At 30.4% G+C, this 19069-nt stretch overlaps 1 protein-coding gene across 2 annotated transcripts; it reads right to left on the bottom strand.

Moving 5' to 3' along the window:
- Window positions 1–260: 260 nt before the first annotated feature.
- On the bottom strand, window positions 261–14957 carry LOC125051977 (myosuppressin-like). Of its 2 annotated transcripts, none has more exons than XM_047652622.1 (3): window positions 14867–14957; window positions 820–1016; window positions 261–632 (listed from the first exon to the last, which is right to left on the bottom strand). In XM_047652622.1, the coding sequence occupies exons 1-3, from the start codon at window positions 14875–14877 to the stop codon at window positions 541–543; spliced, it is 300 nt and encodes a 99-aa protein (XP_047508578.1). In that variant the 5' UTR covers window positions 14878–14957; the 3' UTR covers window positions 261–540. The 2 variants fall into 2 exon arrangements, with proteins under 2 accessions (XP_047508578.1, XP_047508577.1); XM_047652621.1 differs by lacking the exon at window positions 14867–14957 and adding an exon at window positions 7215–7380.
- Window positions 14958–19069: the final 4112 nt, after the last annotated feature.

Genomic DNA, 19069 nt, shown 5'->3' with positions numbered 1-19069 from the left:
CGTTAATATTATAAGTGCGTTTCAACTGCCGATTTTACATTTCTATTTGAAATGTTACCTATGTAACTACTTTTTCTATTTGAAATAAAGTCAATTTAATATCTAGTTTTGTTTTTTCACGATGTTTTGAATTACTTGTTGGTAAGTGACACTCAAATTAGTGTCACTTAAAAAAAGTGTTATGAAACAAAAATAAATTGCTGATCAGAAAATAACATAAGGTGTAAAAAAAGTTTACTTGTAATTAAAACACTCGGAGCTTCACAAATATGTATTTATTTAAAACATTATTAAATATAATTGCATATCAAATGAAACGCGACGTAAATGCCAACAATTTACTTATATCTATAATACTTGGAACAATAAGTACATTTATTAATCTACAAGGAGAGAGACGTCTGTTCTTGGCGACGTTGGCATAATAAATGATGAATGTATGACTAACTTACATAATGTTTTGGACAAATAATAAAGGGTTATAATTTAGCATTGCGTTTCGGTGTCGGTTTAAGCGCGTTTACGTCGCAGCGATGACCGTCAGCGCCTGCGGCCAAAACGAAGGAAGGAGTGGACAACGTCTTGCCTTTTCATGCCGGAGTCCAACAGTTGAGGGTAGTCGCGAACTAGGGCTACAACAATAAAAATAAATCCTTTTACCAAGGGTACAATGTGTAGTCTGTAATTATTTTTATAGGCTGTCTAGGTGGTTTTTACCGGGCAAATAGCTAATATTAGACTTCATTATAGCAGACAATTGTTCTTGTTATGTTTTTTGCAAGCTATGATTTCAGTAAAACACTCTAAGCTAAATATTACCTTGGTATTCAGGCACTTGTTCGCCTGCTGCCTCGGCATATAACTCCAGGAAAGTGTTAAGTGCCTGACAGAAGCGCGCAGCCCTCGGGTCGTTTTCAGCTGCTGCAGTACACAGTTGCGCCGGCGCACCGTTTACGCAGTTAGCGAAAAACACTACCACCGCGCACCAAAGCGCTAGGCGGGAAAGTTCACAGATTCTGCAATAAATATATAATAGTCGTTTAAAAAGTGGGTTAAGGTGAATAGGTGGTTAAGTGGGTTACAGTCTTGGTTCAAAAAAGGTTTTATTCGAAGGCCTATAAGTTCGATTGCCGGGGAATTAATTATTTCGGTTTGGAAGCTCGGAATTTTTATCCATTACACCGTAAAAATTTTATACGGGAAAATTTATTTTACCAATATAATATTAACTAAATAGTCGTAAATAAACCATATAACTGACTTAATTTTTAGCGTTTGTAAAGCGGTTAATGTGCAATAATATTTATACCAATGCTTGTTTAAAAGCATCACACGAGTCTTCGTTGCCTTAAGGTTTTTAACAATAAAAAACATATTAACAAATTGATCATAATAAAAAAATGATAATAAATAAATCAGTGGCGCTACAACCTTTTTAGGTCTGGGCCTCAGATTTCCGAATCTGTGTTATAATCATTTGTCATAATCAAGAACAGCCTCCTGAGTCCTGTGCCTGACACACGACATCGACTCATTGGGTCTAAGGCAAGCCGATTTCCTCACGTTGTTTTCCTTCACCGTTTGAGCGAATGTTAAATGCGCACATAGAAAGAAAGTCCATTGGTGCACAACCGGGGATCGAACCTACGACGTCAGAGATGAGAGTCGCACGCTGAAGTTCAAATAATAAACGACAAAAGTGATCAAAAGGTTTTGTTAATATATGAAGAATTTCTCTGGGCTTATGCTATGCTTTGAAGGAATTTACCTATTAAAAAATTTAGAGCACAATTTTAATTAAAGTTTACGTGCAAAGGTTGAATATACCTAAAACTAAAATACTATAGTATACGTCTATAGCATAAGGCCATACAGCTATAGCATAATATACCGTAGGATATAGCTATCTAATATCAGCTATTATTGACCTTTTTTAATATTAATACTGACTATTGAAAATAGCTCTTCCACAATAAATAGAGTATCGCCGTTAATGTACAATGATCTCACCTTACAGACATGTAACAAGCAGAACGCAGTCAAAGCAGTATCAATTACTAACAAGTGTATTTTTAACCTTTTAGAAGCAGATTTATTTTAGAAAAATATTGAAGTACCTAAGCTATCTCAGAAGGCATATCTATGTGATGATGAAACATCCATTGATTCAACGCTGGCGTTGAAACGCACGTCTTAATACCATCACACGCTTTATAAATACTAGGCGCAAATCACCCAACAATATTGCATGCCCATTCAATGTATTTTTAAATATATTTTCCCTCCAACAATTGACAAAGGTCAGATGTAGAAATTCCGTGTCAATTCGTAAAATAACACGAATAAAGCAAAACAGAGAAATTTAGGTTCGATCCGTAAACAATGAGATGCCCGAGTGCCATCCGAAACTTATTGCTTTTTCTGTTAAACGATATTTAATACATTCTTTATAGCCTTCTAGTTTCGACGAGGCCCCTTGACGTAGGTGAACGAGTATATGTGTTATATAAACCGCTTTGTTTTATTGAAATAGAATATATTTAGGTACCTACTTTAAAAGCGCAATTGGTCATAGCTATTCGTTTTATAAGCTTCGTTCAATTCCAAACGTTTATACCTTTTTAAATAATCATTGATTTTATTTTGGTTTAAAATAGTTTTATTATAGATACTTCTTTTTAGACAAGTAGATATCAAATTGCTATAAATAAAAAAGCTTATTAGATCAAAGATTATTTATTATATTACTTCGAGTATTTCAAGTACAGTTTTTACAATAGGACGTAAATTTACAATTTTAATTGAATTGAATGTTAAAAGCAAAACTAAAAATAAAAAAAGGTAAGTGTTTGTTGTTAAAATAAACTTACACAAGATAATAGAGATCAAGTATAAGTTAGCGACGGTTAAGGAATTTCAGGAATTCTTTGTGCTCTAGCTTAACTTACTTTACTCTTACTAAGCATGTTAAACTAAAGTTTCAAGTTTAACTTAGTAAGAAGTGTTTGAATGTACCTACTCCGAAATTTATCGGCGTGTAGAAAAACCTTAGTTTAACACTGTCAGACAGAAAACTAAATATATACTGGCATAAATATACTGAATTAGCACTGTAATAAACCGTCAAAGTTTTTCTTTCTTTCATTTTCATGGATTTGATTGTAAGGCAAGTTTCTAATCCGAACAAATAAAATTGCGTGGAATCGAATATAGAACTTCTAAGTTATTTATAACTATTCTCCGCAATAAGCCAATCTAATAAAAATAAAGATTCCCCTTGTGAGATGTGTGCAGCGATGTTGCGGGCTATTTGCTTTCTAACACAAAATAAAATATGTATAAACCATTTTACTCTATTCCTATATTTACAAAAAATTATTTGATGATTTCGACGTCAATTTCTTATGAAACTCATTATTATCAAGCTTTATTAAATAATGCCATCATGTATACGCTCGTATTATGTCACAGTGTTTGTCGAAACGAGCTCAAAGCTTTTGAAACTTCAAAAGCTGCCAAAAATACTGTCCACTAATAAAGCGTACAAAAGCAGCTTAAGCTGTTGAATCCAACGGATTTTGCTTAATTTGTTTGAACTGACTGAAATTAAGTTTTCTGTGGGACGATCAACAACTTAATACTGTTAAAAGTTTTTTAAGTATGAAAAAAAGATTGACAACTTGAATCTCTTACAACAGAGTATTTTGTGACTTATGGGAATCTAAATCGCAGTGTTAAATATATATATGTAATATAAACGCCTTCTTCGATAAATGTATAAAATTAACGAAATGGTTTAATTCAAACCAGTCATGCCTCAACGTTCAACCAAATGAGCTCATTAACATTATAATATTAAAATATAATGGAAAGTTGATGTTTTAATGTTTGGGCTAATATTTTATTAATTTACCTCCAACTTAGCTACGTCTTTATTATTACGCTACATTATTTAGTCTCGTTATGAATGTGGAATGATGTAGACAACTTTCCGCGACCGTCTCATTGATTTTTAACCCCAAAGAACGGTTCCAGTTTTAATCAAAGCCAGGTTTTCAACTGGGGTATTCGCCGAGAGCGATAAGCCTAAGATACGTTTGTTAATACGACCGCTTAATGTGCTTTGGTAAATTAAAAAGGCAAGAAATTGTTTTTCCTAAAAATCTGCAACTCTTAAGAGCGCAAACAATTAAGGCTTAACTCCACTAAGGAGATGATTTTTCTTCCAAAATTTGTTTATATTTCCATTGTACTGTATCTCATTGACGGGAAAAACAATTATTAAAGACATTGTTCTCAAAACGAGGTAATCTTAGATCAGATTTAAAAGAGGTTAGAATATTTTTGACGACTCATTGGTCTAGTGGTTAGTACCCCTGACTGCGAATCCATGGGTCCCGGGTTCGATCCCCGGCTGAGACAAACATAGATGTGATGAGCATTTGGTGTTGTGCGTAGGTCTTGGGTGTTTAAATATGTATTTATATATCTATGTATAATATGTATGTATATCCGTTGCCTAGTACCCATAACACAAGCTTCACCAGGTAGCATGGGACTAGGTTAATTGGTGTGAATTGTCAAATCATAAAAAAATATTGTTATAATATCTAAGATATCGCTCTTTACATTTATAACATTTACAAATGTATAAGAGTTTGTCACGAGGTACTCTGAATTACTCACAAGAAAAATTACAGTAAAACATGCAACAATATGTTATTTGTCAATTTGAACCTCGTTTCAAAGGACCACCAAACAGGTATTTCTTGCGTACATTCCGACGATGAGAATGGGAACTAATTGCAAAATTTCGGGTTCAACCTGCTTTAAGCAACTGTTATTAACCATTTTAACCAAAAAAATATAATTTTTGTGTCTTTTTATCATTCGCTGAATATGTTTGAATTAAAATATACAACATATAATTTACTGAAAAAAATTATCACATGTTAGTCTAAGGATAGGTTAATAACTTTTCGTTACTTGCTTAATGATCTAAAATACATTTTCAATTAAAAATAACGCGTATTAAAACATTACTAAAGAGAGTACGATACAAAGATCTCGGGTTTATAAATAATGGAGTATCCCGGTAATATTTCGGGTTTACCTTCTCATATTCAAGTAATTATTAAGAAAATGATGTGGCGAATGCGATATCTTGGAACATTATCTAAAAGTGAAGTGGATTTTAATACTGTATGTAATGTTTGATTTATGAGCTTTCTCTACTGGCTTAATAGGGAGAAATATATCAATGTATTAAGGAATTATAGAAAAAATGTATAAATTCAGAACGAGCCTAGTAATTTGGTAATATTAATGCGACTAGCTCTCGCTTTTGACAAATTAATAATTTATTTGTCTATAATGTATCATTAAACGGTCAGAATTGATTTGCATATCATAATAGGTTTCGCAAAGTGCATCGAGGGAACTCGTTAAAACATCATTTTAGTAAAATAATTATTTTATCAATATGAAACTGGAAGAGACTTTTTGTTTTTAATTATCACATTAAAAATCTTTACTTAAAAACCACATTTTTTTGCCGCCCTGCGGGGTCACCCCCATTAATTCGTTGCGTGACCTTATATAAGCCCATAATCTTCAATAATTCTGAGTATCCTCTATTTATTCAATATATCTCATTCACCCACTCATCATATTATATGAGGTAAAGTTCGGCGATTAATTATTTTTTACAGCGAAATGATAAAAAGCAAATGTTTATGAAGTGATTAGTGTCTATGATGTTGGGTACAGAAAATGTATATTTCCCGGAGATAAATTGTTATAAAAATATTCAAAATTGGTCCAACCGTTATGGAGTTATAACTAAACTAGTTAGAACCGTTATAACTCCACTTTGTTTTATGTAAATTATATTTTTTGAGCGGATTGAAATATTATTACATTATATATATATAATTATCGTGACGCCTATTTATACGCTTTCTATTATATTGAAACTTGATTGAAATTTATTACGAGAATCATATTGTGTAAATATAAACATTTTCCTTATTTGAAGCACGTCATAGCGCCTTAAAAAGCTCATGGTTGTTTCCCAGACGTAGTAGTGTATTCTGACTCATCAGGTACCATGTAAAAATTTTGTCAAATTAATATTGCTCATGTTTTTACCATACGTTCATGCTTTACAAACAATGTTTAAAGAAAATGTTGTGAATAGTCCAGGAACTAGTTCCTTATACATTACGGTATACTTCATTTTTAGCTTATCCCGTTGAATTTATATGTTTTGATTTAATGGTATTTGTATTCCATTTAACTACACTAAGAAATTTCAAAATTTCACATTGATATCAGAAAAAATAAAATGCAATTAATTTCTTTTGTTTTCTTTCCATATTTTTTTTATCTCAGATGTTAAAATGTTCGTTATGATTCCGGCTTGATCGTACTTTGTTTATTTATAGGTCGTCGTAATAAATTATGTAATAAGGTCCAATTAATCAATCATCGACCCGCATAATTGTCATAAAGTATCTATTTTATTACTTAAAGGGACGATAGCACATTTCACTTATTAATATGAGCAATAAAATATATGTTTTACTGTGACCGTGGTTCGGCCACGACCTGCTAGATTCTTGTCTCATGGAAACATAAAACTCTCTTTTCTCTATATTGGAAAAAATCTTTGCATTTATAAATAAAACTATTAAAACGATTCCTGCATAAATTAATATAGCACAAATTAAAGTCAATATAATATACAAAGCCGTTAATAACATATCGTAAAGGAACACTATTATCTAAACATAAAGCCTGTCCCTGTTAAGGAAGACACGATTACTAGAAAACAAAAATAATGCCTTTTATACTAATTGATTTCATTTCTTCCTTTTAATAAGATGCATATAAAAATGTGGTATTCTGAGTTTTTTCATGCCAAGATTCCATTTCTGATATCAAATTACTTTTTCAATGGTGGCTTTTATTCTCGACATTTTCACATATGCCTTTTAACCCACTACTAAACAATACTCATTGCATGATAGTTTACTATTTAGTTATTGAGATAGAACTACAATTATGAATTATTCATTAGTATCAAAATGTGAACGCAATTTCGAATTTGTGACGCAACATTTTTCGTTATTAAGAAAATTAAATAGTAGATACAGTTTATGTTTTAAGAATTAACCATATTATTTTGACGAATATAAAATATATAACCTTACCTTTTAAACATTAATGCGGTCCATTAAAAACATAATTATTATACAAAATATCACTTAACACAAGCATCTTTTTCCGCGTAATAGTGTTGTACTATTTTTAGGACAAAATATCGACAATAGTCGAGCGAATCAAGCGCGCAACCAGAGGCAACTGGAAGCTGATTTGGGACCCGCATTCATTTATCTCCAAGACTTGCCCGCATTTTAGGGATGCACTTTCTTATCGAAACTGCAGATCGCAATAAATCGATAGAATTCCTTGCACGGACATCAAGATAGTGAAATCGGAAAAACAACTGGATTATTCAGATGTTTTTAGGTGTGAAATTTGCATACAGTAATAAAAACCGAACTACAGTAAAAACAGGAAATCGATTCTGAATTTGAAATCGTCATAAGCCGTTTTGGGGTTTTAGCGGCTCAATCATAGACGCTTCTTTCTCTAAAAGAAATCCACCGACGACTTTATTTGACAGATGCAATTTATTATCTATATTAAGAATCGATAAAAATAACACATCACTCGTTGCGTACGTGCAAAATTGCACGCAAATGGTCTATAAAGTACAATAAAACGATACATCACTATTCTTATGCACCCGTTTCATTAATCTTCTTTGATATTTATTCTAGACCTTATAGTGTTAGTAATAAGCTTTCGAAGACTAATGTATAGGTGCAACCTAAATTAGACTTTAATTGAAGCGAAGTAGTGTTGGTTTTAAGATTTTAGTAAAGTTGTACAAAAGCTCTGCTGTTGAATGAAATCCAAATTACAATTGATGGTTTTGCTGTGGTTTAAAATTAACAAAATAATGCTATTTGTGAAAATAAGTTCAGTAGCCTTACTACTCTTGATTAATAAAATTGTGTGAGATTTACTACTTAGTTAAACATAAAAATACGCAGACACCGTTGGTTAATCAGTATTTTTAAATGCTAACAATTATACAAACGTTGTGTTAACATAAAGTAAAATAATATTCTATATATACATATATAGACAATACACGTAATTGCAGGAAATATATCTGTTTATACATATATTTCCTGCAATTATGTGTATTGTGTACATTTCTAAACACTTTTTGAATATTGAATTACCGGAATTCATAACAAGTTTTTCCTATGATATCAAACTCGACGATGTAATGACCAAACAATGTCACTGACATTGTTGTATGTGAATATTTATCTTACACCAACGTTAATTTCATTAATATTTCATTAAGAGCCAAGTATATTTTTGTTTTCGTTAAATATCTGTTGACAATGGCCGCATTAATTAGTGTGTGTTCATTAATTATTACGTTTCCCAATAAGACAGAAAACGATATGAAAACATGACAAGTTGAAATCGCATTACCAAAAAGGCTTTTACGGTAAAGCCTATTTTCACGGGAAAGTATATTTTTGTAAACCAAACGGATATTGTATTTATACAATTTTTTTTCTGGCACTGTAGATATGTTTTTATAATCTGTGTGCTTTCATAGTACATAAAGTGAGTGCTGAATAAATTGACAGGTTGCGTTCCTGTTCCATTGCGTTTGCAGATTCCTATACGTTTTTGTCCCATGAGATTGTATAATGTACTAGCTGACCCGGCTAACTTCGTTCCGCCTTAATAATAATATCGTTGTTACTTTACTTAAACTTATTTTAGGATATCATTAAGGTGATAACTTTTTTTGCAAATAGAGAAATGTTTTATTGCTTGCCATTGCAAAAGAAGAATGGCAGTTTTACACATTAGGCCTGTTCTCTCTAACGCCAATATTGCGATACTGCATGTTAAAGCACTTTCTGCTTTACAACATTTTTTGATGAGGTAACACATGTTTTCGATCAAGATCAAAGCCTGGTTATGCATCTCCTCATTTACCTCAAGTTCGGAATTTCTTGAAGTGACACGAATTCGACGTAAAATGATGCGTAGTTTTGTCAACAAATGTCACCACATGCCGTGTGCATTCGTAAAATTAATTAATTAATTAATTGTTATTCGATAACTTATCCGATATTTTATTACTTATTCTGCTATTCGGAGTGGAGAAAAATCCATCAAAAAAGACATAACTAACATCGGTCCAGCCGATCTCTAGTTATAAGTGTTGTAACAAACACGACTTTCTTTTATATATATAGATTTGATAGTAAAAAATAAAAAACCAAGGCAAGCCGAAAATTTTCGACTAACTATTAAATTTGTTTCTTTGTCAAAAACACTAAAATTTGCCATGAAAGCATGTTTGTCAATAGTTCCTAACTTAGTTTGTTTATTATTTGTATAAGGTGGAAAAACGTTCGCGCCTTTTTTTACAAATTTTAAGTATTCTTTTAAAATCCTATATTTCAGGTAAGAACGAAAAATTTATTTACGCTTCCTAAGAAATTCATGACCTAGTTTTTATATAAATAAAAGCTAGACGCTGCGAGATAAAATCCACACATTATAAGGGACAGATTTTATTACAGATATCTTTGAGATATCTTAGCTATTATTACACGTCGTTGAATTCAATTGATAATGATAGAATATGAATTTATTCTAATGTAATTTAAATAAAAACGCCACACTTCTCAAGATTTTTGGAAAATATTTTTTTTGTAAGAAGAATTAAATTTTATAATTATAAGATTTGTCTTTTTACAAAAATATGACAATCAGTCAAAAACGGCTTCAAATTAGTATAAGGAAGAAATTCCATTATGTTTTGTTTATTCGAATCTAACAAATTCATTATTATTTAAAAATTAAAACTAATAAAAATATTATTTGCAACAATTTTAACGAATTTTCAACTTTTCAAATTTGTTCTCATTTATACATATAATTATATATATTTAAATTTAATGAATCTGTTGCTACCAGTTGGCAACCAGCTTCGCGTTATTTCCTTATTCATATATTGTGTATAAATATTAAATACCACAGACTGCAAATTATTGTGTATAAATACTACAGACTACAAAGGCGGTGATTGTACAAGAGTTTTATTCGCCACAAATTTAATTAACCGACAATGTAAAGCATTAAGGCATGTTACAAGTTTTGGGCAAAAAGTAAAAGCATTTTACAGCCTCATCAAAAATAACTAAGTTAATAAGGTATAAAAAACTTTTGATATGGAAATTAGAGGTTCATATGCCAAATAAGAGCGCGGGCTGCCAGCTCAAAGATTAGCAATTTACATTTAAATATATCTTTTTGAAAAAAGTAATAATAGACGTGCTATTACAAAATGGTGTCGGATCTTTTTAGTTTTAATTCAATTTCATTCCATAATTAAAAGTATTTTTATATTGAGAACCCTCGGAATAAAACTTATTTTATTTTTACGTAATATTTTTGGAGATTTATGTAATTACGAGAAAATTTTATGTACATAGTATAGACCTGTACGATATACTAGACGTACTTTTTAGGCTATTCAAAGGTTAGTTTTTACAATCCTAATTCTTATAAACATTGGTCAAATGCGTTACAATGTTACGTCTATGTTTCAATTACTCCTTTGTAACTTGTAAATAAACACCTGTACGTCGTGATTGTTACAAATCGTTTGTTTATATTGGCTTAGTGTACACGTCACGTACGAAAAGAAAGCTCTACGATATCGAAAGATTAAATTAATTATAGAAATTCTAGCTCAAGTTAGGACGTTTTTCAGTTTATGTTTTGGTTAAGACTAATTTTTGATTGTGTCTTTTAAACATATTCCCGAAGTTTTTGTATGCAATTTCGATATAGTTTTTATCAATAGCCGTCCTCTGATTTTCTCTGAACAACGAAACACTCGCAAAAATTTATCTTATGGTAAAGGGAAATATCAGGAGGAAACATGGAAGACTAAGACCGACGCCGTGGATCAGGCATAGAAAGAAGGCTGAGGAAATCTCTCAAGATCAAGGGTTAACGTGTCTCTTACAACAATAGCAAATACTCTTTATGCTTGTGTATGATATTTAGATAATTTATGGCCACTAATAACACTAGTTTTAATTAAAAAAGAACGCCATTATTAAGTACTCATTAACATACCATTATTTTGAGCTGCAATTAGGCAGACCATCTCATTTGTGTCCGCGCTCTGAAAATCTGATTACAGAGTCAACGCGCGAATACTGACAGCTGACAGATGACAATTCGCGCCTGTCGGCAGCCATTATGGTTACGCATTTGAATTATGCAACATCATGTACCTATCTAGTACCAATTACGTAGTTCAAATTTCACTTACAATTCGAATAAATTTACTATATTTTAAATTAAAAATGCAAAACAACTAAAGATTGAAGTACCAACATAAAAGTAGATAATAGACAATTTTTATTATTCTTGATGTTATTCGGTGGATTTATTATACTATAGTAAAATATAATATTAAACCACCGGGGAATAACTTATGGCATTGGTCGAACTCCTTCGTGACCCTTATAACACGATCTTTATAACAATATCAAATTGGAAATTCCAATTTTAGGCGTTAAATGAAACAGGAAACCAAACCGTTGCCTCTCCTTGTAATTCTATACTTTAAGAGATTCAACTTAGCCAAATTCATCATTAAACTATTTCGAAAAAAAGGAGTCTTGTTTTGACCCTTCAATACGTTGGCGTTTTTCTAATTTCCGCAGAAAAATATGTTATTTTTCAATTAAAATGGTTTCTGTAGAAGTAATACAATCTCATTGGCCAGAGCTAAACAATAAAGTTGGTCCGCGGGGACGAGTACGTTCGTACAACTCAAATATTAAAAAATAATCGAACGTGTGTTTACTTACATTTCGAAGCTGGTTTTTTATCTTTTAATTTTAAATTAATTTATAATGTATTTATTCTTATAGTAAGAAAATAGATTTAAGTAACGACAAAATTAGTTAACAGTTGTCTTTAAAAATATTGATTATATACTTTATCGTGATTGATACCAATATTGATTACAATAAAAAAGTAACGGTTTTATATAATACCAAAAACAATAATAATTTGCAGAGTTTATCTTTCTTCGGGAACTTTCTGTTAGGACTGTAGGTAATATCCTGATTAATATTCTAGAACTGTATGTCGACCATTTAACAAATTTCTTTTGTTTCTAGAATATTTTATTTTGTCAATATGTTATTTGTGACTTTTGAAACAATAATAATTCTTATTATACAAGAAAGTTATACATAAAAATATTTAAAATACTCCCATTTTTGGACCTACCCGTATGCTACTTGCTGTATTTTAGTATAGTACACAACTATTCAGAGCATGCCGTATATCGTGTTTGATTATGATGTTTTTAATACAAAACTACACAATTTTTCAACAATATTTTTTTGTAATTGAATGTGACAAACAGAAATCCTAGAATTGTGGTAGTTTCAAAATTTTTTGCTAAATAAAACAAACGCGAGTATTCCCACTTTATTGAAATGGCAATAGAGTAACGTATGCTTTAAGGTAGAATATATCATATTTTATTTAAAGTATCCTTATGTCCTTAAATCTTGTGTAGATTTAATTAGAAATTTGATTTAAAATTATAACAATTTTACGACGGTTACCACGGTTATGAATGCTGAATTTTTAAAAATTTGTTTAAAACTGCAGAAAAAATTGCTTTTTTCTGTTCCTAGTTGCACGAAGCACCTTTTAAGGTAAAACTTTAAATCTCCGACAATTCTTTGCATTCCTCAACCACCCTTTGACATTGTTCTTTGAACTGTGTGAGTTAATAAGAACGATTAACAATTTTTGTTGTTTGTTCTGAGCAACTTTGTATATTTTTTATATGTAATAATAATAATTCAATCAGTAAAATATTTATATTAAACTGTGAAATATGGTTAACACTTAAAAATCTAAACTAAATAATCTAGTAATAATTTTCTGATATTTAGAGGTTTCTTGAGTAGACTTCATTGAGAAGTCCTTCATTCATTTTTTTTTAAATGTGATTATAAACGTAAGTAAGTATAATACTAAAATAAAAATAAAAACTTCAACATACTTTTTCCGACGAGTATCATAACTAAAGACTGTTTCATAACTTAAAATAAATAAATGCATTTATATTACTACACTTGTAAATATAAGGCAAATAATGAATAGGAAGTCAAAATTGACGTCGTGTAGTAGAAAATGTGTGATATTTACTACAATGAATACGAAAATTCCTTATCCAAGAACAAGCCACTAAGAATCTGTTATTAATTAAGACATATCTGATATTAATTTAATGAATGATTATTAATGATGGAACTGCGGTGACAATGCAAACTTAGTTAAAATTAAATCAGTTTTTTATTTTAATTACAAATCGTAAGACTTGAGTGAAATAACTTTGCATCTCTGTTTTGTAAGATATGGGATCTTTAATTATAAGAGAAATATTTAAAAGTAGATTCGTTATAATTTTTTAAATCATGTAGTTTAGAATCTTTTATGAGCTGTAATGAGTCTACTAAACAATATTCACTTCGCTTTAAAACCGATAACCAAAAATAAAAGTCACAGGGTGTGACTATGAATTTTCATTAGTTTAAAAACAACTAAGACGACGAGACAGAAAGTAAGTAATAAAACGCTAGAGAAATGCTATTTTGCGTTTGCTTTCCACCCGTCTATCACTGAGGTGTTGGAAGAAAATTAAATGGTTCTTTTAAAACAACAACCATTTCGTTCGTAATTACATTTCTTAAATCGTCTGTGAAAATTGTATTTAAATAGCTTAAGGGTCCCTGCATTTTAAAGCTGACAGTTGACTTTTTATGCTATTATGTTATTACCCTTTGGCCTTTGCGGATAAGATCCCTGCATGTTTTCGTTAAATAGTCATGCAGAAGACCGGCCGTCTGTGCCTGGCAAATATGGTCGAACATAGGGTTCAAGACATTCCGGTTTCCTCATAAGTGTTAATTGCATACATGAATTTTTTAAATTTAACTATGAGCACAGCTGGACCCAAATGCTAGCTTTGAATAAAAACAATTTTTACATAAATGAAGAAATTAATTTGAAAAATTTGAAAACAATATGATTTTACCGAAAAATATAATTTTCTACTAATTTCTAAACTACATATTGAAGTTAATACCACTTTATTCATTTCAAGTTTTTTTAATATTATTATTTGGTTATTTAATTATTATTGATCCTAAAATTTTCTTATTATATTCCTGTTTTTCAAAATTTTGCCGTATTTTAATAGAATTTAAATTTTGGGGATAAATGTTTTCAAGAACGTTAGGATGTCAGACGACTCTGTTAGAAATTTATTGTAAAAAAAACGCTGTTTTTAATTAAGAGTAATATCATACCCCGATTTCATTTTGAATACTAAGAAATAATTATAAAATACCGTTAGTAGTAAAAATATTCGTTGGTTTTTTATTAGTCATTTGATTTGATAGACGCGAGTGAGTTAAAGCAGATTCACGGAAATAGCTTCTTTGACTTTTTATCACTTCAAAAATTTATATTTATTTACCAATACGATATTCATTAAAATTGGAGCAATTGTTTAAAAAAACTATAACATATCTTGCGAATAGTTTTCAAACTTTTCAACCTTTTTTGGTAACCTTAATACCACCGTGTATTCTCTTGCTTTATTCCGGGAAAATTATTTGATACTTTTATCAAAAGTTGTACGTACCCGAAAGCCATTGTAACTGCTACGGTGGTTCTACGGCGACGATCGACGCTACAAGTGCGGCGTAGTCCGCTCTACGGGCTTTATATTTGGGCGGCACCGCCCAACGCGCCGCCCAATGCATAATAGCTTTTACGTACACAATAGTTACAAGTAAAATCCTCGCGATCAAAAAAGTCAACAAATTTTAAATGTCAAGTATTTAATACTAAAGGTAAAGACAAAATGAACAGTTAAAGCCTTAATGAGTGGGCCAGACTTTATACTCTATGAATTTTATGAAACATTTTATAATTAAAAATGTTAATAAAATTAACCCAGTTTTTAAGATTAAGATAATGCTGAATGCATTGCTTAGATTATTTTCGATAGAAGTGTGTATTTGAATTAGCATAATTATAACATTCAACTTACAATATATTGAGATATGAGAGTGTATATAATAAATAAAAATACTACATAAACTATATATCTATGTATATTTATATACAGGTTCAATGGAATTACAATGGAATACAACATTTTTAACGGTTTTATTTTAATTGATGAACTTTATGAGTTCAGTAAAGAATGTGTCAATTACCACTAAAACATAAAATTTATATTTTAAAGTTTTATTATAACTTAGAAAGTTTATTCGGTTTACGACACTTATATATAAAATACTATTCATGACATAGAACGAGATGTTAAATTATTTAGCTTTTAAAACGTATAGTATAATAAAATTGAATTAGTATATGATTCATATAATATACAAAAATGTATCGACAATGTTTATATGAAAGGAATTATTATTTAATAAAAAAAATTTTCTTCAGTTTAGCCTAAAATGAGGTAAAACATAAGCCTTAGAATTGCTTAAACAAAGCTCATATTACCAATATGCAGCTTAGTTTCATGAACCAAAACGATCTTTAAGGTCCATAAATAAATTTACCTCCTTGGCTTTGTTTCCCAGGCTGGAATTAACATTCCACAGATGTTACTACGACCCTTTACTTAGTAAACTAAAATTGTAACTAATTTACTTCTTTAGTAATAGCCGACGTTAACGCTGAAGCTACGCTAAGCAATCAACTTAGCCAAATGTGATAGAGATAATTGTATTAAATTTTTTAAACCGAAATACTTAATGAAGCTTTGTACAAGTACACAATCATGGATTGAATTTAACGTTCAAAACAACTGAGTGATCTTATACTGTATATAATTCATTTATATTAAAGCTAAAGTTCGGTTTCAACGTTATTTAAACGTTATTCATAATAAAAGCCGTGTTTGTCATATTAAATGTGATTTACGTCTTTCCTGCACGTGTTTAGATTTTTTTACAATTCACATAATTAATATACAGAGAAATCTCGATAACTTGAACCTCGTTAAGTCGAAAACTGCCATTCCCTTTCGCTGAACCTTTCATTTAGACTTTGTAACTCGAGCAAAATGTTATTTCCCTACGAAGTATTGCTAATACATATTTATACTCTATAACTCGAATCTCAAAACGTAAACGTAAGTCGTAATTAATAAAATATAATGACGTCCTACTTGGAATTCTCCGAAATAATGGCAATAAAATCTAAAATGAATATTCGGGTTCGGAGCTTGTAATCTATTGTTTTTGTCTTTCACACGTGTAATGAATGAATACGTTCATATATTTTTTAGTTATCAGTTTACTTAATTAATATGTAATTCGTTTTAATATGTAAAAATATTATTAACTTAAGTTGAATTCTTATTCAAATTCCACAAATCGAAAAATACACATAGACATCGTGCTTCTGTAAGTCGAAAACTCGTTAAGCCTAACCTTTTTTTGCATTTCCCTTTACATTCGAGTTATCGAGATTCCACTGAATTTTAATATTTAGTAATTATAAAGTTTGTGTAACAGGTGACAATAGTTATAACCGTTATATTATAATCATTTCTAAAGGTTATTCTTTCCTTTTGTAACCAAAGAGATATAAACGCAGCGAGTGCCAATAAAGCGCTAATTTTACCCATTTTGATGAAATTTAGGAGCGTCTATTATCAAAATATCAAGTGATACAAACACTGGGCTATGAAACCAACATATTTTTTATAACCAACATGATTTAATAAATAAATCGCCAATCTAATAAAATTATTTTTTTACACTTTACAAATTTACTTGAAATTCTAAGGCACCTTACACCATATATGATTTTAGTATAGTAGGTTCAGAGAAGTACTAGAAGTACTTGTGCCTGCTGTAAACAGATTCGACCTTCCTTATCGCCATATGGTGTTGATGGAGCATTAGCTAAGCGAATATGTCTCCAAGGGATAGAATATATATTATTGTTATCACAAACTTGCATCGTGTGTTGTGAAACAAAAGTTTTTGATGGATTAAAATGAGTGACAGACACAATGGGTTATCAACTATTTGGCTATTAGTAAGAACTGAGACCAGGGAAGACTAATGGGCTTATAGTGACGCTGGATATTAACGTTAAAGTATCAATTTAAAATTATTTTTGAAATATCTCAATATATCCGCGAGAGATAATATTGTATTATAGATACTTTTCACTCTTTATTGGCTGGAAATGTCTATATTAATTGAAACAGATTATTGATTTTGGGCTCCATTTTAAATAAAATAATTAAATGTGTGAGTATTTTTCCATATTATAATTTTGTTTAAATAAATAAACATCCGATACCCGGAGTTGGTATCGACTAAAAGATGGAGGGTTTTAGTCGATACCAACTCCGGGGAAATAAATACAGATAATGCAACTTTCTCTGCAGCTGTGATACTTTTTGACATTCAACATCTTTTGTCTTCAGTCACCGTGACCACGCACGCTGTAAAGCACGCGAAACGTCGGATAAATTTAAAATTATGTTAAATAGTTGTAAATTTATAATAATACATAACTTCAATCCGGTCAAAACAGTTTTTTATTTAAATGTGTAAAAGTTATGTCAATCAAAGACAATACTATATAATTTTGTTTCTAATTCGATGGTATTTTCGTTTCCCTATAAGGTACAAAAGTTAATAATCTGTAAAGTCAATACAACTCCACTCTAAACGTAGTGAAGGCTTTGCTTCCAATGAACTGTTGATTAAAACAAATGACCAGTAGTCCGTAATGTTAGGATCATCTTACACTTGCTGATATTTAAGAAAATCACGTCAAATTGAACAATTCGTTCAAGTTTTTCTTTAAGTTATTTAATGTGTTATTATTATACTTATATGATATTCGACAAATGTTTGTGTCTTCCCCATCAGAATGTATTTTTTTATTAAAGACTATACGATCAATTTTAGCTTGTATTGCCTTTCACATAGAACAATGTATCCAAGTAGCTAGGCGCATTTTGCAACCCTAAGGAAGTGTTTATATATGTGTGTGTGTGAATATGCTATACTGTACTTCTTTCTATGTATGCAATTAATCAAGAAACCAAGATGTCTTAAGCCTATAAATCGATGACGTTAGACCAACACTGAAGACTGATTACAAAATTTCAATTATTACAAATTTTTAGTTCTGTATTAGTATAGTGATATGATTTCAATATTTACAGTATGCCCTACGCCTCGTTGAGAGCTTATTGGAATAGTCAGAATGCTGCTTTGCTAGCATTTCAGTGCACAACTTTCCTAACGATGTTTTGTGACGCACGCTAACCCCGCGAAAATGTAAGAAAACGAATTTTATATTCTCAGTTCAACTCAGTAAAGGTTAATTTCACCTCCATGTAACACGTGGTGGTAGTTTTATTAAATCTTTAATGCTATTTAAAGAGAAAATCTTGTTTAGCTAATTGACAAGCATGTTAAAGAAATGAAATTTACAATTTCTTTAATTGAATTTGTTTTAAGTTATAATAATTTGATTTTTTGATGTCCCAATATGTTACAACTTTTAAATTGTGCTTGACGTCATCAGTTTTAAAATTTTCTACATTTTTCTCTGAATTTTTAGGCCAATTTATCCTCCACCTATATGTATACGATATGCATACAATTATTCAAATAATAGCTAACTCGCGCAACTATTCGTTGGGGGTATTATGTTTATACATCTGTTTATTTGGTACTTTTTTCTTTTTAGGCAACAAACTCTGTGCCTGTCAAACGTCGTTTGACATTTCGTTTCATCACGTTTCCATTACTGTACGAGCAAGTAGTGATTCCGACATATAAAGGAAAAA

This window comes from Pieris napi, chromosome 8, assembly GCF_905475465.1.
Source record: "Pieris napi chromosome 8, ilPieNapi1.2, whole genome shotgun sequence".
Taxonomy (NCBI): Eukaryota; Metazoa; Arthropoda; class Insecta; order Lepidoptera; family Pieridae; genus Pieris; species Pieris napi.
This window is presented reverse-complemented; position numbering and strand designations above follow the sequence as displayed.

Bases quoted from the DNA above. Each gene is read 5' to 3' on its own strand.
- LOC125051977 (XM_047652622.1), bottom strand. The intron at 633-819 runs GTAATATTTAGC...TTATTGTTGTAG, and splicing joins ACAAGTGCCTGAATACCAAG to CCCTAGTTCGCGACTACCCT.